General features: G+C 42.6%; 1 protein-coding gene across 1 annotated transcript in view; it reads left to right on the top strand.

Moving 5' to 3' along the window:
• LOC111655880 (receptor-type tyrosine-protein phosphatase F-like) overlaps positions 1–23,802 on the top strand; it is a 127,271-nt gene that overhangs the window by 74,787 nt on the left and 28,682 nt on the right. Inside the window, 8 exon segments of the mRNA XM_087174274.1 lie at positions 1,080–1,106; positions 4,237–4,354; positions 5,953–6,525; positions 7,297–7,397; positions 9,821–10,068; positions 11,642–11,720; positions 12,947–13,174; positions 20,575–20,729. Of these exon segments, the coding sequence (XP_087030400.1) occupies positions 1,080–1,106; positions 4,237–4,354; positions 5,953–6,525; positions 7,297–7,397; positions 9,821–10,068; positions 11,642–11,720; positions 12,947–13,174; positions 20,575–20,729 (1,529 nt within the window).

Below are 23,802 nucleotides of genomic sequence, written 5' to 3'. Positions count from 1 at the left end.
GACAATTCAGAGATCACTAGAGCTACCACTAGAGGTCAGAGTAATGAAAGTTGCTTTGTAATTTGGATGAACCAACATTTTGACTGCAATTTGATGGTTAAATACAATTTCTGACCTTACAATTTATTTCACTTCCTCTTGTAACCCCCTCATGTCCCGGCGTTATCTTTTGCCAATCCCCTCCCTCTTAGCGTTACCCCGTCCACCATCAGCTGTAACAATAGTTACGCACCCTGATAATCAAATAGAAATGTTTTCCATCATCATCCTCACCCAAGATTCTTCCTCCTCTCACCCTCCCCAAACCATGCATCCCTTCTCTCGTCTCCTCTTTGTCTCTCATCAGTGTCACCATTGTCATCTCTCCTGCCCCTTGACAGCTAGGCCACCCATCAGTGAACTCCTCTGCAATAGCTGAACTGTGGAACGAGTTGCTGGTAAACGCCAGCAGTTGCGTTCTGCATCGATGGGGTTTGATGTCACAGGGCTAGCATAGCGGCACTGGTAATAGGATTTCACGCTCGGCACCAATGGAGCCCTGCGGCACAGAATGGGCTTTCACTTCCCCCAGGAATCACTTGGCCAAGCACAGCGAGCAAGAGAACATTTTGAAAACATATTGAAATATAATGAATAAAAGGGCCCCCCCTCCACTTCTGTAAGGGAAGAGGGAAATACTTGAGGGATTCTACATTTGGTTTATGTCCACAGTGAGATAGTTATCCTGCTGAAAAGATGTATTTTGCGATTAAGAAAATGAGAGGTTTTTATTGGCTACACAGGCAAATGAGAAACAAGGCAGTGCATCATAAACAATAATGAATTTCACAACAATTGCTCAACTTAGTTACACAGTTTGTTTTATGCCATTCAACTTGTCTTCATTTCTTTTTTCCCTTTTACTACACCTCTTCAATCACACTCTCTCCCTGTGTTTTTTTTTTTTTTACTGCACGACTCTGTTGACACCTACATTCATCTGTCTTTGAGCGAAAAAAAGACCAGCGCTTTTTTTCTGTTGTGTTGTCTCTGACTCATTTCTCTCCCCGCCCTGTGTCCTGTGTCTTCTCTCCCATCAGTGGAATATTGAGGAGTCCACCGAGCATGTGAGTAACCCTCATGTGTGCTGCTGGGTTGTCTTGCAGGGCAGGCCTTCTCCCCTCTGCAGTTTAGGGGTGCTGTGTATGCTTGTGTGTGTGGATTATGAGTTGTGTGCGTGTATTTATTTCTGTGCAAGCCTCTCGGTGTGAATCCTCATGATCCTCATGGCAGATCATAACCCCATCATAACCACAGCAAGAGATGTTTGTCCTAATGATTCCTGGTTTTGATATTTATGTGTGTGTTCTCTAAGATCGAGTATAACCACTTTTCACTGATGATTGCATACAAGTCTAATATTTCAACATTGTACCGTAAGACAAACTTGTAGTAACAGCTGGGCATTAACTCTGATCTGAGGCACTTACTATGGCGAGCATGCAGAGATTTCCCCCATCACTGAGCGTACAGTGCAGTCAAAGGCTGTGTGGCATTATCCCAGTGTGGTGCTGACATTAATCAGGCTCGCCTAACCTGCTGTCTCCCCTACTGTTCCAGATGACATGTCTATCTGAGGGGAGGAGCTGTGCGTTTTATCAGTTCCGCACATCTCCAAGATTGCCACCAGCCTTTCATGTTCCTTTCATTTGCCTGGATGGCAGCTCACTGTTTCAGGGCTGTCACATAGCCCTTTGTTACGGCTTATTACCTCCCAGACGTCATATCGCACTAGCATAAATGCAGAGTCACTTACTGTTCCCAGTCAGAAATTCAATAGAAACCTGCTAGAATAACAAACACTGTTTTCAGCATGCCAGCAAGGGCAAATGAATTATTTAAAAAAGATTTATAACATTTAAGCTATTTTCGGCACTTGTTTCCCTTCTTAATCAAACCAGTGACCACCTGTAAAGGTTGACGGATGAAAAAAAAAAAAAAATCAGTTTTTTTATATAGCTGTTTTTTTCCTCTATAAATGAGCTAGCAGGATGTGCACAGATCATTCAGTCTTCATTTGATAACTCTCAGTTAAAAGGAAATCTGGTTGCACAGCACACATGGCCAGATTCCTCTAGCTACACCCACATGGCATGAATCAGGCTTGCCTCCTCTCCCTCTCCTCTTAACGTGCTGATTAACACCTGACAGACGCAGAGCTAGACGCTGTCAGAGGAAGACATCTGTTCACACGTCTTTATTATTTCTTTAGCAGCCATGTTTAGGCAATAGCAGCCTGTGTGCCAGGTAACTAATGTGGTGTGACTGGCTACAGGCAGATGTCAACAGAAAAAACATTAGCATGTGTTGTTGACCCATGGCCTGCTCACAGAGAGTAAAATTTTGAAATTAATTTTAACTTTTTCAGATAATAATGGCGTTTTAAAATCAAACAACACACAGAGAACATTAAATGTTGTGCTTTAACAATAAAAAATTATCTAAAGCGAGTGTGTTTGTTTTAACAATGCTGCCCATTTTCCCCCAGGCATTTTCTATCCTAGTGTGGATAGTGGTGTAGGGAGGCTTGCAGAGAAGAATCCATTTCTATAACTAGTTGACTTGATAATCTCTGTAATGCCCTTTGGTGCTGCTCTAAGCATTTGCTCTGAAGGAAACTTTGAAGCCTTGCTTTTTCTATCTTCTGCTGAGTTTCAAAAGTGCTACGAGACCCAATTCGACCTTGCCAGAATAGGGGGAAAAAAGATCTCTGCGGCTGCCACTGCTGAGACTGTTAAAGCCATTTTGTATGATTAAAGTAATGAGACTTCCTCTATAAAGTTAAAATGGTTTTATGATACAGTAATTTAGCATTTTCCTCCCCGTCTCTCTTAAAAGCTAGTATGGGAGCACCAAATGTCCCTTAAAGAGAGGGGCAGTAAAAAGCATTGTCAAACAGAGCTGGCTTATATAGACAGTTAAATGTTCTTCTATGGTTACGAAATTAAAACTTCATTAGTTGGAGAAACAGCATTAGGGAAAAGCCGTATAACATCCCAAGCGTGTGAGAAGTTTGCAGGGAGTTCCGACAGGAAGGCTTGTAGGCATCGGCGTATTCGTCCTCTCAGTGGCCCCAGTCAGAAGCAGACAACTCCAATATGTGTGCTCAAGCCCCAGGCATTAATTTGTTCTTTGTATCAAGTGTGTGCTCGTGTCTGCGTGTAACGTAGTGTGTGTGCACATGTATACATTTATGGTGTGTTTGTATGTGCATGCATACTCAATGTGTGTGTTTATATACATCGGTGAGTATGTGCATTCACGTATGTCTGTGTTTGTATGTCTGTTTACATATGTGCTTTATTCCAGCTCTGAGAGTGTTTAATTCCAGAGTGTGTGGGTGTGTTTTTTTATTCAGATTGATGCAGTCTGGTGAAGTGAGTGCCAGCACTGCAGCAGGTTACCAATAACAGTGTGTTACCTCAGTCGTTTGCTGTTTTTCTGACTGTTTGTTCCTGACTGTTGAGTTACTGATTTGTTCAACCACTTTAGTGTGTCTGTGTTCTTGTGTAAAGACCTTTTGAACATTCAACTTAATTAACATGGGATTCCAGAGGACAACAAATGCCAAGAATCTAACTCCATAATTTAAAAAAATAATTGTATAATATGTGTAATGTTTATTTATCCTTTTAGATTTATTTCAAAGAGTTTTAACAACATGTCCCACAGTCACAACTGTGCTGTTTTGGCTTTTACACTTACTGCAGTATAGCGATGATCCTAAAATCCTCTGGGTATAATCTCGAGCTTATCCATGCAGCAGACATGAACACTGACACACTGGTGATGTTCTGGTTCATTTGGTTGGTTTGTTGGTTAATGGGTTCAGTGTGTGCCTTACGATTGGGTGCAGGAGTTTTTCTAGACAAAGAAAAGTTCCTGCTCCTGTTTGTGTGCCTTCAAATCTTTTATCTGTTCAATGCTTAAAATATTTTGTTTCCTGTTTATAGGCAAATTGATCAAGAAACTACAAGTGGATGGAGAAAGGGGTTTAATCTTGTTATGGTTTCTTTTGGTGTTGTGTGGTTTTTTTCAGGGGCTAGGAGCTTGTGTGAGAGGGGTTTTTGTTTTTGCTTTGGTTTTTTTTGTTTTTGGTTTTTTTTTTTTGGGTGGGGCTTGTTTGCCTCCGAGGCAGTCCCACTCTGCTCATTGATTTGTTTTGACCTCTGACCTCATGATTTCTCCATTTTGCAGGAGGCCATCATTGGCGGACTGCAGTCTGAGACCACATACTCTGTCACTGTAGCAGCATACACCACCAAGGGAGATGGAGCTCGTAGCAAAGCTAAAGTCATCACCACGACTGGAGCAGGTCAGAGTCGGTTTTATCAGGGTTATCAAGGAAAACATAGGATATGTGCTATCCATTTACAGTGAATACTGTGGTAATATCCTTCAGGCTTTATACTGATAACCTCTGTCTCCCTCATCAGGGTCTACCGTGACTTCAGATGGCTCAAGCAAACACCCTGTATTTTACAAGCAACATATTTTAGAAGTTAATCCGGAGTAATTTCCAAAAAGACAATAATAAATTATAACAATTTAGGAGACTTCACCTCGCGCATTTATCACAATGCCGTAACCAAATCAAATGATTGACTGAAAAAAATAATCAACAGATCAATCAAGAATCAAAATAGGCTTCACTCTGGGACGTTGAGTGACGCAGTGGTTTAAGCAGGCGCCATGTGTAGAGGCTACAGTCCTCCCTGCAGTTGGCCCTGGTTCGAGTCCCGCATTGGACGGCCCTTTGCTGCGTGTCATTCCCCCTCTCTCTGCCTCCCCATTTCCTGTCTCTTTACTGTACTGTCAAATAAGTCTTTAAAAAAAATAAAAAAAATAGGCTTCTCTACAACAAACCTTTGTTGCTTTTGTGTCACATTTACAAATTCACTGTTATACTTTTATTATTTTTCCAGCTGATTTGATTATTTGGCGTTCTTGTTTATGCTTTTTTCATTCTTCCAAAATTCTGATTTACTTTACACACAAATTGTAGCTAGAAATCAGGAGGATTTGTAGTTTAAAATGTCTTTGGGGAAGATGAATAAAGAGTGATGTTAAAATCATGTAAATGTCTTCTTTGCGTTAATACACTCCCACTGACTCAACAAATGTACCGTATCTCATAACGTGAATTATTAGTTGACTGCCTGTAAGAATCAATTGATGTCGGCACTGTGTCACCTGCCCTCGTGATTCTCCTCCTCCCGAACTTGCATTACATTGCTGATTGGGATGTAACTTAAATTTTGGAAACCTTTTTAAAAAACTGGATGTGCTTGAATGCAAAAGAAACGATATTCACCTGTTTAAACAGCCACGAAATATCAGGGCACTGTGGCATGACACACTTGTTCTGTAGGGAATTAACAGACACTCTTAGAAGGAAATTCCTTGAGGAAAATTGCAGCTCCTTTCTTCTTTGGCATTTTTGGCACTGTGCTGATTACGATATAGCACCACCACATCTGCATAACGCCACAAGTGCAGTTACAAATGACAGAAAGCCTCCGAGTGAAACGCTTGTTAGAAAATAACCCGTCAGAGTTTCTTGAGAGCTGGAGGCAGCGTGAAATGTGACGGAGGCGGTCGCCTCGTAATTCTCTTTGCAGAAAAAACCCTGACTCATTCAAAGGAGTATTATAATTAGAGGACTGTACATGTCTGGAGTGTCATGCTAGTTTTAGTGGGCTGCTACATGTATGTTGGTTTCAACGTTTAGAAGAGTTATCACTATCTGCTGTTATAGTTGTATGAGAAAGCTGCCTGCAGGTGGAGATGTTATATTAGGCCGTTTCTAATGTATCTTCATACATTTGCAGGCTGTTTAAAATAGATCCTGTATATATAAAAGAATTACAACACAACTTATTCTTTTTCTCTCTACTTGATTCTTTTTGTCAGTGCCAGGCAAGCCCACTATGATGATCAGCACCACCATGGGCAACACAGCACTGATCCAGTGGCAGCCCCCTAAGGAGATGGTGGGTGAGCTAATGGGCTACCAGCTGCAGTACAAGCGCACTGATGAGGAAACGTACACCTCACGCGAGCTGAGGAAGATTGATGACCACTACACTGTCACTGGACTGCACAAAGGCGCCACCTATGTCTTCCGCCTCAGCGCTCGTAATCGTGCAGGCATCGGCGAGGCCTACCAAAAGGAGATCAGCACCACGGAAGATGTGCCCTCAGGCTTCCCATTCAACCTGCAAGTAACAGGACTGACCCAGTCCAGCACCCAGCTGACCTGGGAGCCCCCGCTGCTGGCAGAGAGGAACGGCAAAATCATACACTACATGGTGGTGTACAGGGACATCAACAGTCAGCAGAACAGCACCAACCGCACCGCTGACACGCACATGACTATCCACGGCCTTAATCCTGACACTACCTACGACATTCGGGTGCAAGCATACACCAGCAAGGGCGGGGGACCGCTCAGCCCCAGCATTCAGAGCAGGACCATGTCAAATGGTAGGGCAACCGCCAGAACACATGGCTGACATTTATATATAAACATTTTAAAACATAAAATCAGGGTCACACCCTCAGGCCTACACAACCTTGCACACAGCATACGTGAGCATATAAATGAACGCTGTATCACCTACTGATGTTTTGAACACTTTATAACATTATATATATTATATATTCTGTCTTTATCAGTGCCACATCTTTCTCATCCACCACTCAGTACTGTACAGCACTGTGTTTATTGATTTATAGACTACTAATCTGATTACACGCTACAGTCACATTACCATGCCTCCTCATCCTCCCCTTTCACACGATTCTGAAGCGTACCCAGCATGTACCTCCTCATGCATTTTATAATCTTATAAATTTAAGATTTGTTATTTATAACCATTTGTGCATGATGCTTATTTTAAAACACATGTTGCCCCTCCCACTGCTGTATACATTCCTTGGTAATCACAGTGATCTCAGCCTGTTGCATATTTCTTGATGTGAACGTGGTTTAATAAATGGAACAGGCTTAGGGAAATGAAGGCTATTTTTATGTGATCTGTAACCAAGCGTGAATGAGATTGTTGATGTTCTTTGAACGCCCCCCTGGCTTGTCAAGTTTGGTCACAAGGTATCAGTGTGGAATATGTTCACATTGTTTACTGAAGGGGCTACCTGCTTTTCTGTAGTGTGAAATTGAATTACACACAGTGATTACATTTTGTGTTGTACAAGATGACTTTCTTGAGATATTAATCAAAGGATTTCCCACCTTAGATTTTCCCACCCTAAACTTTGGCGTCAAAGCTGTCATGAAAACATCTGTCCTCCTCACCTGGGATTTGCCACCAAACTACAAATCCCAAGTGCCTTTTAAGGTGAGTGCCGACCAGGTAGGAAGTCCCCAACCACATATTAAAGTAAAGATTAAAACAAAAAATTGACCCGGAACACAATTTGCATATGTGTAAACCTTACCTTAATAATAATAATAATAATAATAATAATAATAATAATAATATTAATAATGATAATGATAATAAACTTCATTTTTATAGCACCTTTCATACAATAAATGTAGCACAAAATGCTTTAGAGCAAAGAAATGACATGCACCAAATGCTTTACATGAAAAGAAAAGACATAAAATGAACATAAAACATTGTTAAAAGTATTGCTTTGAAATTAAAAACATTAATGTAAAATGAGATAAAACAATGAATAAAGCACGTGCTGAGCTAGTTAAAGGCTTTCTTTTAAAGAATACTTAGTGAGCTGGCCTCTCTGATATCTATAGGTAGTGCGTTCCATAGCTTTGTGCCGTAGCTGACAAAGGCTGCATCCCCAATTTTCCTATGGCTGTTGCTGGGAACCTTCAATAAAGCAGCGAAACATGACCTCAGTGTTCTCAGAGGCACATAGTTTATCAGGGAGTTAGCAATATAGCTTGGTCCTTGCCCATTAAGGCCTTTGTATAAAAGGAGGAGCATCTTGAAATCAATTCTAAATGTTACAGGAAGCCAGTGCGGAGCAGCTAAAACTGAACTAATGTGCTCTCGTCTCTTGGATAGGGTTAATAGCCTAGATGCAGAGTTTTGAATGAGCTGAAGTCTCTCAGTGTTTTTTTTCAGGAGCCCAGTTGAAAGTGAATTGCAGTAATCAAGTTGGCTTGAAATGAAGGCAACGAGTCAATCTTTCAGCTATCTTTTTGGTCTTTGAACGGCCGTACATTAGCTGTTTCTAAGGTGGAAAAAATATTTTTTTGTCACCTTGTTGATGTGGGACTTACATCTTAAATCTGAATCCAAGATAACGCCAAGACTTGTAACCTCAGATTTAATCCAGGGAGTCAGTTTCCCCAGGTTATTAAACAGCATTGCTATTTTTGTTTTGTTGCCGACGAGGAGGTTTTCAGTTTTCTCCTCATTTAACTTTAAGAGTTATTGCTCTTCCATTTATACATTACTGTCTAAGTTGGGTTTCTTTAGTAAGGTTTTTACAACAGCTGTTTTGAAGGCATTTGGAAAGATGCCATTTTGAAGAGATATATTAATCATGTTCAGTACACAATCTAAAATGCTGTTGAACACTCGCTTAAAAAATGCCATTGGTGCAGGGTCAATACATGAGGTAGACGAGTTACACTCAGTGACGGTCCTGCAAAGCTCAGATAAAGTAATACAGGTGAATTTCCCCATGGTAATATCTTTTTTATAGGGTTTACTGAGATCATTTTTGTTAACATCAGCAGTAATACTGGCTCTGTTTGCAGCAATTTTATTACTGAAGAACAATCTTAGTTCTTCACATTTTAATGCAGAGGATGGGGGGGGGGGGGGGGGGGGGGGGGTTGACTAGCTGGTCAATAGTAGAGAATAATATTCTAGAGTTTCCAGCATCCTCTGTAATAATCTTGGAAAAGAAATCTTTTCTTGCCAGGCATACTGCTTTGTTGTGAGTTTAGTTTTCCTCCATTTTCTTTCAGCTGCTCGACAGGTTCTCTTGATCTCATTAACACTGTTACTGTTTAACCATGGGGCGGTTCTGTCAGTTGACCTATTCTTAACCATTAACGGAGCAACAGTGTTTAGAACAGATGATAAGGTTTTGTTGAAATTGTCAACCATGTTATTTAAAGATCAGTCACAACTATATGGCTCAAATGATATCATAATATCAGAGAACCTTGCTTCAGCCTCGCCATCTAGAAATCGCTTTTGAACTAAAAAATTCCCTTGTAGTCCTTGATAGGTTAGGTTGGCATCAAAATACTTATTGCATTAAGGCATTATTGCCTTATTGTGTCACAGCATAGCAGCACTATAAACTGTTAACACTTTCACCAGGGTGTGATAAAGTGACTTTCCCTATTTGGACTGAAAAATGTGAAGAACCAAATTCATGCTCATTTATGAGGTGTAATAATATGTCAAAATGATATTATATCAATTCCCACCCTGTGGTAATGGGGCAAAGACAATTTGAAGTGTAAAAAAAAACTATTGGATATGCACCAATAGGCAAGTGTGATACTGAAATACATGAGATGAGGTGTCAGATTAGATGGGCACCTCCCTTAGGACTGTACTGCTTTTGTCTGTGTGTGTGTGTGTCTGTGTGTGTGTGTGTGTGTGTGTGTGTGTGTGTTTGTGTGTTTGTGTGTGTGTTTGTGTGTGTGTTTGACTGAGTGAGAAGAGAGAGTATTGTATTTGTCCGAATGATATTCTGTACATGTTGTGTGTGTGTGTGTTTGTGTACTACCCTAAACTATAACTCCAGGTTTTCCCTTGTGTGCTCACAGATCTTGTACAACCAGCAAAGCGTGGAAGTGCTGGGAAACCTGAAGAGGAAGCTGATCACGCAGCTGCAGCCAGACACAGACTACTCTTTTGTGCTGACAAGCAGGGGCAACATTGCTGGGGGTCTGCAGCAGCAGGTGTCCATCCGCACTGCCCCTGACCTGATCAAGACTAAGCCCAGCACACATCAGCCTCAGGGAGGCAAGATGACCATCAACCTGCCTAAGGTCCAGACCACTACACGTGTCAGGTCAGTGCTGAGACACACAGGGCTGACCACACAGGCTAGCTCTGATTCAGGGCATGGATCCACCAACAGATCATGATTGTTTTTAGCCGGTAGACTTTTTAATCAGCATTGGGGATATTGTAGCTTCAGGCCACATAACATTGAAATTGTTATCTCTCAAAACCCACAGTGTGGCACTAAGAATATGGTGGCTTAAGTTAGACAAAACTCTTTTTACATACATTTTGCAAATGTGCTGAACAACAATCAACCAGCTATTAATCATTTAATCATTTACAGTTGATAAAAAAGGACATTAACACTTTTGCTTTATGGAAAGTTCAAAGATGCAAAATCTTCAAATTAAATTAACACTGTAAATAAATGATGAATAAATCATGGTTATCACTGGAGAACTAATTCACCCACATTCTTTCTAACAGCAAAAACACCACTTGTATCTGATCAATACTAAACCTATTTTGAAACTTAAAGCTGCAAATTTTAGTCTCAGTCAACTTTATGACACAGCAGCTGATGATAATCGAGACTTTCAACATAGGGTTGAGCTGTATTAACTTTTGACTCAAATTGTTAAGAGCAGAATTGTTTCTGACCCTGACAAGTAAAGTCTTTCCTTCAGATACACACACACACACACACACAAAATCTGAGAAGGGGGAGTGCACAGAGTTGATTGGTAAAAAGATTACAGGGCTGTCAGTGCTGGCCAAGCTCCAGCACAGATTGACAGGCAACGAGCGCAGGTGATTGGGGATGGGAGAGTGGGTGTGTGTGTGTGTGTGTGTGTGTGTGTGTGTTTGTGTGTGTGTGTGCGTGCGTGCATGTGTGGGTGAGAGGGGAGGTGTGGAGTCTTGTTATACATGTCTTCTCCCACTCCCAGACTTGACTGACTGTTGAATCACAGAGTGGAGGCCTGGAGAAAAGGGGAGAGAAGCAGCTGCTTTCGCTGTCAGCAGCAGCTGATTTTACAAGTGGCTGAATGCCGCAGTGGGGGGAAAAACTTTGAGCTGAGAGAAGATAGACTGGAGGAGAACACAAGAGAGACAGCAAGAGAGAGCCAACACATAAATAAACACGCACACAGCTCTTTGTACATTGTGTACGCACAAGCACGCTCCTCCATTCATTACCTTACTCCTTACTTCGACCCTAAATTCCTAAATGTCTTTCTAATGTCTTTCTTTTGTGTCTATTTTTGGTCTTATGTAATGATGGCAATAAAAGTACACACACACACAAGTAGTCACATAGCTGGTCCTATTAACCTAAGGAATCATATGGGGATTTCTATTAACTGAAGGCTCCTCTCACTGGGATAGTGTTTGTTCCAGTCTGCATGGCAGATGTTCTTAGTGATTAGCCATTAATTGGAGAATGCAGTGCCAGTCTGCTGGTGTTCGACCTTGGTTGGACCCACTTGTTTAGCACTTAAGTTTTGAATTCTGCCCAGCACACCTCACAGTGAAAGTATGTCTTTCTGAATGTTATTAATGTGCTTGGCCCACTTTGATCTCAGCGTGTATGTGCTTCAGTCAGTCTGTCTTAACACAGGCTTTATTTTTCTTGGCAGGTGGTACTACATTGTGGTGGTGCCGGTATCCCAGTCACCGCGGCAGTGGAAGAATCCAGACGAGATGGACCTGGATGAGGTGAGTGCCAGCCGGTGGCTGATTGGCTAATGTGCCAGGTCACGGGTTACCGATAACATCTCGCGTTCCAACTGGGTAGGAAGTCACTGGTTGCAGCTAATTAGCTCTATCCTCCTGGGCTCGGGGAGGGGGGGGGTGGCAAGGCAGTGAGATTTTAAACAATGACTCACTGAAGCTGGTGGGGAGTGTCCTGATTGGAAGCCAGGTTTGCAGACAGAACCCATCTGCTGAATCCAACAGTTTGATTGTGCAGAGAATAAACTTAATCTTGTATCACTTCTAATGTAGATGTAATACGAGTGAACTTTATTTATATAGCACTTTTCAAAACAGTAGTTGCAAATAACTGCTCTGCCTCCATATTTTTCTTTATAGTCAGGGTTTACCAACTCCCAACAAAGTTTTACATAAGGTATTCAAATGGGGATAAAGATTTATGACTGTGTTATTATTCTGTTGAATAAAGGTCGTCCTTGTCCATGAGGGAATTTAAGCTAAATGATATGCCTAAACATTAATAGCATAATTTTAAAGTAAACTGCGAGGCTCGCTGGTTTGGATCGCTATTGTTCAAGCTCCATGTTGGCATAACAGAAGAGAGGGAGAGAGATGGGACTCCATGAGTCATTAAACACTGAGCAGGCCATTGTCTCCTCCCTCCAACATAATGATTTAATAAAGCTACATCTGGAGCAGCACAAGACATCACTGACAGAAAACAAAATGCTGCTGAAAACACAGTGCCGCAGTGCTGTATGCTCTTGCTCATTTATTAACCGGGCTGGCAGTGATGCTGAGATTGTGTGCTGGAGCAAGTGCTAATTGCTCACTTCGTAGCTTGGCTGCATTGTTTGCAAAGTTATATCACTGAGCAAAGGGCATTTTAGCTATGTGGAGTCATTATCTCTTATTTGCAGGCATGGTAAGAACCAGAGCTGTACATACAGTATAGTGTGAACACAACATTTTTTTCACAAGTTTGGCCATAAATTGGTAAGGATTATTTTCCACACACAATCCACAAAGATGTTTTTGCTAAAAAGTGATTGTTGTGAAGATTTAGCCATTGACCTCCATGTCACCATATGATGCAGTAAATTGAGTCTCTTTACTAATTATTTTTTCTTGTTTCTCCTTTGAAAGGAGATCAAAAGTCACTGTTCTACTCACTTTGATTCTTTGTTACCAAATTTGACCTTAACCTTTGCCCTCTACATTTTCCAAAGCTGCTCAAGTCAAGTGAAGGCCCTGTCCTGAGGCGCAGACGTCACCTGGACTCCTCCAAGCCTTATATTGCTGCTAAGTTGGCTTCACTACCGACCACCTTTATTCTGGGAGATGAGAAGAGGTACAACGGTTTCTACAACAAGCCCCTGACCAGTCCACAAGAGTACCTCTGCTTTGTCCTGGCTGTACTCCGATCTGAAGGGACAACAGACAGCACTACTAATTATGTAAGAGACAGACACACACGTTAAGTAAAACTACCATTTACTGAATAAAGACAGACAACCATTCCCTCAACAGCATAAGCATAGGTTTTTTTTTTCCATTTTCTGAGTAAACTCACCCTCCTGGATTTGTTATATTAAAACTGATTTCACCCTAGCCTGTTCTGTATATTTGTACATGTCACCTTTTCTTTTTTTGGACAGACTATTTAAATTTATCACCTACCAAAATGGCAACGTCAAGTCAAATTGTTGTTTTTATTACCATTTACCTTTTAATACAGCCACCTATAAAAGTCATCGCAGCTTGTCCTGATAACTCCCTTATCAGTCAACAATGACATCAGAGATCCAGCTTTGCCATTCTGGCAGCCAGCAGGGCCCTGTGCAGATGTCTTCAAAATGCTTATACAAGTTTCTTGTCTCCCGACTCTTGGTTTTGTGTGTGGAGGTCCTATACATGCGTCAAAAACAGCACTAACATGGAGACCTTGCTCTCCATTGGATGGTCAGGAGTAAACTTCACAGCAGCAAGAATGAGAGTCTGCGATTGCTCTGGGCTCCTCCACTACCCGGGACATGCATATTCAGTGGCTGGGCCTTTGGCGACCACAGAGGGAGAGAGAGCGAGTGCTCCATGTCCGAAACCAAATCCCAGACTTTTCACCTATTTCTTTCTCTTCTCTTCTCTCTCTCTCTCTCTCTCTCTCTCTCTCCCCCTCTCTCTCCCTCTCTCCTCTCTGCTCTTTTTCTTTCGCTCAGTCTCTGCTTCTCTGTGTCTCTCTCCCTCGCCCCATCTTTCTCCACCGTGAAGAGAGCAGAGGAGATTGATTAGTGCGGCTGGAGTTAAGAGGAAGACGAGGGCCTGGTCACAGGGCCTAGGGAGTCTGTAAAGCAGGCCTGATTCCCATGAAATGCTGCTTTAAATGTCCCTAAAGCCCCCATCCCCCACCCCCCACCCAGTAATCTCCCACTCCTTCGCTCTGAGAAGGGGAGGGAGGTGCGAAGGAGGCTGTAGTGGGCAGCCATGATACACTTGACTTCAAAGGAGATGCTTAAACCCCACTGCTGCACAACACTCTCACTGCACCTGCCAGACACACCATGCTGGATCAGTGGCACTCAAGATTTGTTTCTTTCTGTGTACTCCCCCTCCTTCAACTGTGTAGCTCCATCCCACCTTTAAACTTAATCGCTTGTACTAATCAGGCTTCACTCACAGGCTGAGTCAATCAGTGTGTTTACCTTCACTTCTTCTTATTGACGGATTTCTGCAGTAACCCGATTTCATAAACTTCATGCAAAAAAAACACCTGGTTTCCTTAACTGAAGTAAAGGATTAACACAAATTATTTCATAAGGCTACATTGCTGGACAAACCAGGGTTTAGATAGAGAATGCAGCGCTATGACAAGGATCCAAAAGAAAGATCATTACTGGTAGCGGTGCATCCAAGTCTGATGAAAACTGAAACTGATAAAATGAGTGTAAGTTGACTTCTTCAGCTAAACAACAGAATTTATGTAAAAAAAAAAAAATCTGACGTGTGTAGAGGCAATTCTGCTCTAAGGTGATGAAAATAGACAACAATGAGTCTGTCGAGATTCAAAGATTTATTACTGAACAATATGTCAAAATAGAATGAACAACCAGCAATCAACACAAGGATCATAAGCAGAGGCAAAGATCAACACATTACTATTTGGCCAAATAGGATGCAGCCTCTCTCAACCACAACGGTGTCAAGAGTCTGGACACCCTCCAAGATCTAGCTTAGCTTTTTATACAGTGACTATCACGTACACATGTTTAAACAGACAGTTCAAATTTCATCCAGGGTACAAAGTCTGTTTATCTTGTTTAATCATTAAGTGTTCATTTATTCGCGGAGATCAGTTCATTCGGTTTGTTCATACATTAAGGAGAACACGCAGTCCGATTAAAAGAAAACGTTACATGAAATGGAGGAAAACAGTTTTTTCCATTACAACGTGCACACAGAAAGGAAAAACTGTCAGTTTGTTACGACAGTGCCTGTCCTCTCACTGAACCGTCAGTCCAAACGTTCAGGAAGGAAAAAAAAACTCTTCAGGCTGTATCATCATACTGTGTCACAAATTCACTTAAAATATCCTTGGTTCAAAAATACAGTAGGGGGTAGGAAAGAAATCCAATAACTGACCCGCTGTATATAATAACCACAGGATTTACAGTAACAAGATTATTGCAGCGCATGTAAACACCTTGATTTTCTCATTTCTCCCAATAACGTGGTTTCTTGTGTACAAGTAAACCTACTAAAATCTGAGGTTGGACGACTACAAGCAGGCTGTCATTGATTGCTGCACAAATCCCCTAACCGCACTATTTGGGAAAGTCAGATACCGCAGCAGTGTTTGTTTTTGTCACCCCCAACGCTGTGCTTGCAAACGTTTATTACCAAACACAGACGGGTACAGAAGGTAAAGCGTGCGGAGAGATCTAGCAGTTAGCAGAAGCTGCCTCGAGCCGGATCTTCACCAGACCCATGAGAATAAGACAACAAGTACTGGAGTAAATGACTTGTATCTTTACTACACTTCCTCGCCACCACCCAAACTCCCCCAGCGTAGATCAAACAAGACTGCCAGGGTTTAATAAGCCCTCATATATCAATGGCCACAAGCAGCCAGCAGTGGTTGGAGGGAAGAGGAGAAGGAAGGAAGGCAAAGGGGGATGAGAGAGAGAAAGAAGAAGAGAGTGTGCCTTCATGTCTCCCCAGCACCCAAGGCAGATAAACAAGCCGGGGGAAGTGTGAAATGGGATGATAGATGCTGGGTGTGTATAAACAGTATCATTTAATGCGAGAAGAGAGTGAGGGAGGGAGGTAGCATGAAATATTGTGTGATGTGAGAAAGAGAGGAGGGGTGCTGTTGGATGGAGGAAAAGAGGGAAGCTAAATTTTTGTCTTGTGTCCCATCCAGCCTGTGAAGCTCGGATGAGACAAAGTTAACTGGTGGAAGAGGAGGAGATTGTGCCATGTGTGCTCTTCTTTTGATAAGGGAGAGGTGAGCTGGTGGCACAGAGAGAAACCAAAACGGAGAGTGTTCAAATGTGTTTACCACAGTTTTCTGTTTGCAGTGCTGTCCATGCATTTATATTCTACTCACTCTCAACAAGAATTGGCTTTGTAGCACTAATTCTGTTGGTGCTTTGGGCTCAAAACACCCTTAACATGGAAAACCGGCTTCGTTCAAAATTTAAAAGGCTTTGACAAACAATATCAAGAGAGAATTATAAAAAAAAAATATGTTTTCTTTAGTGGATAGTATGAGCATATTCAAGCCCAGCCTTTCACCAAGGGTGGTAATAATATAGGCAACATCGGTGGGATTCTCTGTTCAACTGTGCTGTGTCACTTCCTCCTAGAGGCTTCTCCCTCTAGTGATGCCTCCAGATATCTGGATGCTCTGTAGTCAGACAGCCGGAGAGGGGAAAAGTGCAGAATGTGGTGCAGTTTCTGGGAGAGAGGGCATGTGAGGGAAAAATGTCCCTATATTTCTTTCTCTCGCCTTCTTGCTCCCTCCCTCTTGCTGTCTTTCCTTATGTCATGCAACAATGAGGAGAATGTGGGCTCCTCAGCTTCCCTTGGGAGGCAGAGACAGCCGCAGATAGATAATGGGCGTCTTTGCATGTTTGTTTGTTTGTCTAGCGCACACCCCTGCGGCTTATTTAAGCCACTTTTGGAGAGATGTGGGGCTAGAGGTCAATGGAAAGTTGAAACTAAAGTGCCTGTGCTGTGCGTAGTGGATTCTGTGCTCAGGGGAAGGCAGAGCAGCGGCTGACTGGGGAAGTTGTGTAGCCCACAGGCCAGGTAGCAGACTTGATATACTGCTACTACCATAACACCTCTGCCTCAGTCTCTCTCTGTGTCTCGTCACTCTTTGCCATCTCTCATCACCCACTCGCTCTCTCTTGTTCTCTTACTCTGTCTCAGACAAACACTTACAATCGTGCACACACACACACACATACACACACTCGCAGCGGCTGCGATCTAGACAAACACGCACACTTGTGGAGGCTCAGAGGAGCTGGAGAAAAGGCTCAGAAAAACTGATGTTCCACATATGCTCAAACATACGCTCTCGCACACATTTGTTTACAGTCTTTACACACAATCACGCATTTTCTCTCTCTCTCTCTCTCTCTCTCACTGACAGATACAGACACACACACACACACGTACTGGCACAAGCAAATACTTTTTACATTCATTCACTCTTAATGCTTGTATATACAGTATCTGCATTACAGTAACAGTACCCATCTGCAGTGCTAACAATCATCCACAGTCACATACTAATCTCTCTCTTCTCCTCTTCTCACTATGAATGGGATGAGACTGTACCAAATTTGAATTCAGATCTAGTTGTTTTCTGAATTCTATCTCCTTAAAAAATCTATTTAGATCTCGTTCTCAACATTTTTAAACTTAAAATAACTTAATAACTAAAAACCAAAGATGCAGTTGACATCAGTAACCACTTTGTGTTGACTAAGAAGACTCTAATCAGCATACAATATGAAATGGTGATTAAATATGTATCCGACAAACTGAATAACAGGTGGTCTATTTACTTAACTCTCGCATTATTTTTTACAAGCTCCAAATACTGAAGTTCTGATAAGCTGATGCGGTTAACTGGGAGATTCAGACTTATCATACTGATGTAATGCAATTGACTAGGTTGCTTTACCAGAGAATGCACCACTCTGCAAAACACTACTGATCATAGAGGTGTGCGACAGAGGGGCTTTTCTTTCTCTGCCAGTCTTCAGCTGATTACAGCCAATATCTTAACCACAGAAAAACCAAAACACTTCACTTAATGCACATTTCTTACACAATTAATGTTAATTAGCTAAAGTTGAGAAATTTTAATTGGCAAAAGCATCAAACAGAGGTGGCTAAAAATGAGAAGCCTGCTACCTCAATCTTTTGTATGTGGCAAATTAAAAGATTAAGGAATTATAAAAGATTTTATATTTGTTGGCCTCTGAGCTTAAGGAATCCAGGTATGTTATCAACATGGAGCCAGCCCTACTTACCTGCATCCATGTGTTTACTGTACACATACATACACAGTGATTCAGGGTGAAAAATACACATACAGTCACTTTAATGTCTCTCACTGTCTCTGACTCACTCACTCTTAGGCTCTCACATTCCTTCACTGCACCATCGCCTCATTGTGATCCCACTCTGCGAGGGCAAGAGCATTAGGAGCTGCGTGGCTGAGCTTTTATCAGATGTTAGGGCCGTTCAGATGGATGATCCCAGTACTTCGCCGTGACCAACAGACAAAAAGCCCTCTATTTTTGTTGGGCCCGCTCCTCTCCTCTCGCTCTTTCTTCCTTATCCTTCTATGAAAGCACAGCTGCAGTCATTTGTTACACCAGGAGAAAAAAACTTTTTCCCATGATTCCCTGCAGGGCCACATCCTACAGCCTTCTTTGGGCCCTCTCGAAGGAACAGGAAGCCTCGTGGTGTTGTCACATCAGCAGCGTCCCACCGCTGTGTTGTTTCTTTTTGTTCTTAGATACATGTTCCTCCCTAAGGCACACGAATCAGGAGAGAACTGGTCTCATGTGCCTGATTTGTGTATCTGTGTGTGTAAAAGACAAATGAAAAATATTTCTGCTGTGAACTTCTGCTTCAGTATACAAATGTGAATCTTTTTACTCTCCCACTTGAGTTATTTTGTGTCTGCGCCTAATATCAGAACATGCTGGTTTGCATGTACATGATTGAGACATGCTGTAACACTCGCACATGCAAACTGTAAATTTTACTGGCAGTTGCCCGCGAGTACAAGAGATAACACAACTATATGACAGAGCACAGGACTCTTTGAGCTCATCTAAGCTTATCTTTCCAATTAATATCTGCCTGTGTGCCGAAGAGCAGGCTGCTGTGCGGCTAATGATCCGGATTACTGCTGCTTGCCGCCCCGCCACTCCCGCTGCATGCTGTGAGCCCAATTCCCTTCGAGGGCTGCGATCTGTCACCCATGCCCCTCCGCACACCCTCCTCCTCTCCCCGACCTGCGTCTCCCATCGCCGTTCAGTAGGAGGCATGCTGAGCTCTAACGACAGATGCCTTGCACCTCCCTCTTTGTTTTCCTCATCTGTCACCTTGCTCTCCCGCAGTTGGACTCTCTCTTCTTTCAGACAGTTTTTCAAACGCCACACTGCGTCGCCTAGTGCACCCACTCCTCGAATACATACTCACACACCCCAGCCTCCTCCCTCCCCTCCGTTATTTGAAGACGAAGGAGTGGGGGGGGGGGGGGGGGGGGGGTCTCATTTACAGCCAAGGTGGAAACGCACCCTCACAGTCACCTCCTCCTCCTTCTCTTCCGTCACGGTGTGAACACTAATGAAGAAGAGATGAGTCCTCTCCTGTGCCCCCATTTATCTTAGCGGCCAAGGGACATGCACACTAATCCCTACCTCTCTGTCTCTACCTCTCTCACTCTCCTGTCTCACACTTGCTCTGTCATCAGCAGTCTCAGTTTCCTCTAATGTGATGCAGCGATTTAATAGAAACATAATAATAACTTCATTAGCCAAGATGGTTATTGTTTTTGGTAAAGTGTCTTTTGAGTTTGGGCGATAGTTTTATGGCTTGTTCAGCTGCTTCCATGAACCGTGGCCTTATTAGCATGAAATAACTTGGTTCTCAGGGTACCAGAAACAAGAAATTTACAGTAAGATATTTTGATTATTTTTCCTTATTAAGGTAGACATAGCTAATATACAACTATATTTTTGGCATTTCATTATTTCCAACATTGTTACAAGATATACCTTAAATAAAATGTGTATAAAAAATGTAATTTGTTTTTTTTTTATCATTCCTTTAATTTTTCTCTTGATTTAATTTGTTAGCTAGTCTGAGTTTGTCTCCCGTTGTTTGCCACCTGTGAATGCATTTTTCACAACAAATTTATGACTCATATCTTTATATCTCTGTAACCTTAGCATAATCCAAAAAACGCGATCTGTTACCTTGAGTTTTGTTTGAGCTTTTGTTGTGGTAATAAGCAACTGCAACTCTTCACCTAGAAAAATATTCAAATGTAGATTTCGAACAACTTTGTACATATCATCCAAGACTTCCTATGCTTCATGTACAATTAAAAGATAGACATTGGAATGCTGTTAAGGTAAATTCAATATCCAATGTCTGTTCTCTCCAATTTCAGCTCTGTTTCTCTCTCTGTTTTCCGTTTCTATGATGTGTGTGCTGTTTTTAATTAGGCTTTTTAGGAAGTTTAAAAACTCCATAAGAAGGGAAAAGTTTGCATACATCTTATAGCTCTGAAGTGACTTGGCTCTCATCTTTTTTCCCCTTACAGATGACATTTTCAGCCAGTCCTTACTCAGACCCAGTCCAGGTCACAGCAAGTATGGCTCAGGGGATGGAGCAACCCGAAATGCTGTGGGTCATGGGCCCAGTATTGGCCGTGGTCCTCATCATCATCATCGTCATCGCCATCCTGCTCTTTAAGAAGTAAGAGGCTGCCTTTCTGTGTCATTCTTCAGTCACTCTTGACTGTGTTTGTCTGAGGTTGAACTGCAGTGACACTTGTGATTGTAAATTTCTTTTGGTTGCATCAGGAATGGTAATGAGATACCCCCCCCTCTGCCACTTGCACCGGGTTGCTCACACACCAAACTGTAACATCCGCATCCTAACAACCTTACCATAATATATACAATGTAACTGGAGAGGAACCAAAGGCGGATTGATTTGTCTTTCATAAATTCCTCATTTCTCCCCAAAAGGTTTTGGCCCAGTTGGCCGATGTTAACAGTACTCTGTGAAGTGTCAGTTGGAATGGCAGCTGACATTGCCTCCCTAATGAAAAGCAAAGCTCGGCTGTCAGAAACTCTTAGTTAGGAGTGAGAAATGGCCAGCACCACTGGTCATTTCACAGAACAAACAGAAGGCTGCAACAGAGGGCTTAACTAAAAGCTCAGTCAATATCTCTTAAAAGCACTTGAAGTGCCCCTGTGCAGCACACTGTGGATACACACAGGCCAGCAGGATGCTGTGGAGGTGCAGATAAATGATATTACTACTAATGCTGAAATAATTAACCCATCAAAAACCTGTTTGCTTAATAAATGACTTATTTATCAAAATACCAAACATGCAAAACATTTGGTGCTTCCTGCTTCTAAAATGTGAAGCTTATTTTCACACACATATTCACACATTAATTGTAGCCCTAAATGCAACCATCCATTCTATAAGCTTTGCATTAAACAATTATTTGCATGTTGACCAGAGTCGATAATGATAATGTGGTTCGGACATTGTAAAAAATATCTAAAAATATTTCCTACAAGCTGTTATTTACCTCACTTGCTCTCTTCCTGATGAAGTCCTACCTCCCCATCTTCTCTTGATGGCTCCATTACAAATTTGCCATTTCCCATCATACCTATTCTTGACGCTGCCAGCCACAGTCTTGCAGACTGCTGTGTGGCTGCCGTCTCTGGCAGACTTAGAAAGCGAATGGTTAATAATAGGTCTTGAGACAGCTCACTGCTGACTAGCACATCCTCTGTTTGGAAGCCCTTTCTCCACATAGACACAGATTGACAGGAGGGACTGTGGGGAGGTGGCTGTGTGCCCTTTTCACTGTGGAATGGCAGTAAATGTGCAAACGAATAATCACACTCTAACTCGGGTCATTATTGCTACCTGCATATTCGCCAAGACCGACACCAGCAGTGTCAAGATGTGGTTATTCTCAAAAAGTCTCCAGCAAGTGTTAGGATAACTTTTAATGCTGTTTTTTCAAGATGTGGTTTAACTTTGTGGAAGGACAAGATTTTTCTTTCCCTCTGAAAATAGCACAGTCAGAACAACATTGAGTAAAGACGTTATAGTTCCATATGGGTAACAATTACCTATTAACCCCCCACCCCCTTCTTTTTGCCCTCTGTGAATGCAGCAAACAGGAAAGGTGGGTACTGTCACTGTTATATCAGTCACAACTTCATCCCCCACCACCCAAGCCCCCTTCATTTGTGCTGTAAAATTGGTGGTATTCATCAGCTCTATACGGTTGCAAAGTCAGCTGCCTCTCAGGTCCGATTGGTATTGCAAAAAAAAAAAAAAATTACTCAAATAGAAATACTAGGAAACATCTCTAAATTGATGTGTCTAATTTGATTTGTTCAGTTTTACAAGACTTATAAGACATGAGAGGCAGCAGACTCTGCAGGCCTTGTTAACTGGGGTTAAAGGGACCCCCAGGTCATATTCGTGTACCAGTGCATGTTCCACATCTAGTGCCAGTGTTCCTCTTCAGATCGTCCTGTCTGCCATGGTTTGTCTCCGTGCTGTGTTTCATTATCCAGCCAGTGTCAGCGCACCCCTTCAAGATTGGCCCCATCTGAATATGCCAAGGCGTCACCTGCTGCTGAATGGGCCATTGTGAAGTAAATGCCAGACGAGGAAACTGCTGAAAAAGAAATGTTCCCATCTTTTAATCTGACATTTTCCACCGAGACCCATTCCTCCACTTTTAGCCTTTTTTCCCCCTCTCCCTGCTTCCTCATGGCAGGAGTCTCAACAAAGGGCCCTGTTCTACCCTCATTAAGTGCTCCCTGTACTGCACACACACTCATACTCACACTGTGCGTGTGTGTGTATAAGTCTCTGTGTACTTACATTCTCACACGTCTTAACCCTCACTTTGAGCCTGAGATGAATAACCCCATTGAGATTGCTGCCATGTTTACTTTAGCCCAGCACTAAAGTGTCATGTAGATTGGCATCTGATTGGGTCAGAGGGAGAGATGAGGGGTGTGGAGAACAGATCACAGATGCCCAACTCTTCCACCCCTTCCCCCAGCCCAGCTCAGCAGTGATCTCTGGGAAAACCGGATACAGTCTGGCTCAGCTCTCCGCTGGAGAGGAAGAGATGCTTGTCATAGATTAGCCGTCACGCTGCTAGCATTAGCTTAAGCCTCTGCAGCATAAGATAACAGGTGGCGGTAAGGCCCAGGCCCTAACGGCAGAGGTGGACCGGGTTAAGGCTGTGTTTGCACCACCAGCTTTATGCATTCTCACCATGCTGGGCTTCAACAGAAGGCCCTGCTCCTGCCTAAAACCTACGCTCGCCACTAGCAAATGGAGTGCAATGAGATGTGAAATTTCCACAGGGCGTCCTGATGCTTCCTTCCGCCCATTTCCATTTGCAGTCAGAAGGCTTGTGAGTCTGCAGCTGTATCTGTGTGAGTGTGTATTTGTGAAAGTGAGAGAGGTAGGAAAGCGTACATCTGTGTGCCTGTTTGTGTGTGTATGTCAACAGATGCTAGCTGTCTGAACATCAGAATACAGGCAGAATGCATTTTCTATTCCTCTCTCCACCTGATGGACAAACCTACGGTCGACTGAGCTGAGCCAGTCCGAGCTGTGCTCTTCTGTTCTGTGCTATGTTAGACTCAGCTAGGCCAGGCCTGGCAGCACAGGTGCTGCAGAACTGGTCTAATTACCCAGTGTTGTGCCACCCAGCTGATGAGCTAATTACAGCATCCGCCTGTTTTCCTCTCAATCTGGAAAGCCA

This window comes from Seriola lalandi, unplaced genomic scaffold, assembly GCF_002814215.2.
Source record: "Seriola lalandi dorsalis isolate HSWRI2012SDOR001 ecotype SW California unplaced genomic scaffold, Sedor1 jcf7180002054334, whole genome shotgun sequence".
Lineage (NCBI taxonomy): Eukaryota > Metazoa > Chordata > Actinopteri > Carangiformes > Carangidae > Seriola > Seriola lalandi.
Note: the sequence above shows the minus strand (reverse complement) of the source record. Positions and strands in the feature narration are given on the sequence as shown.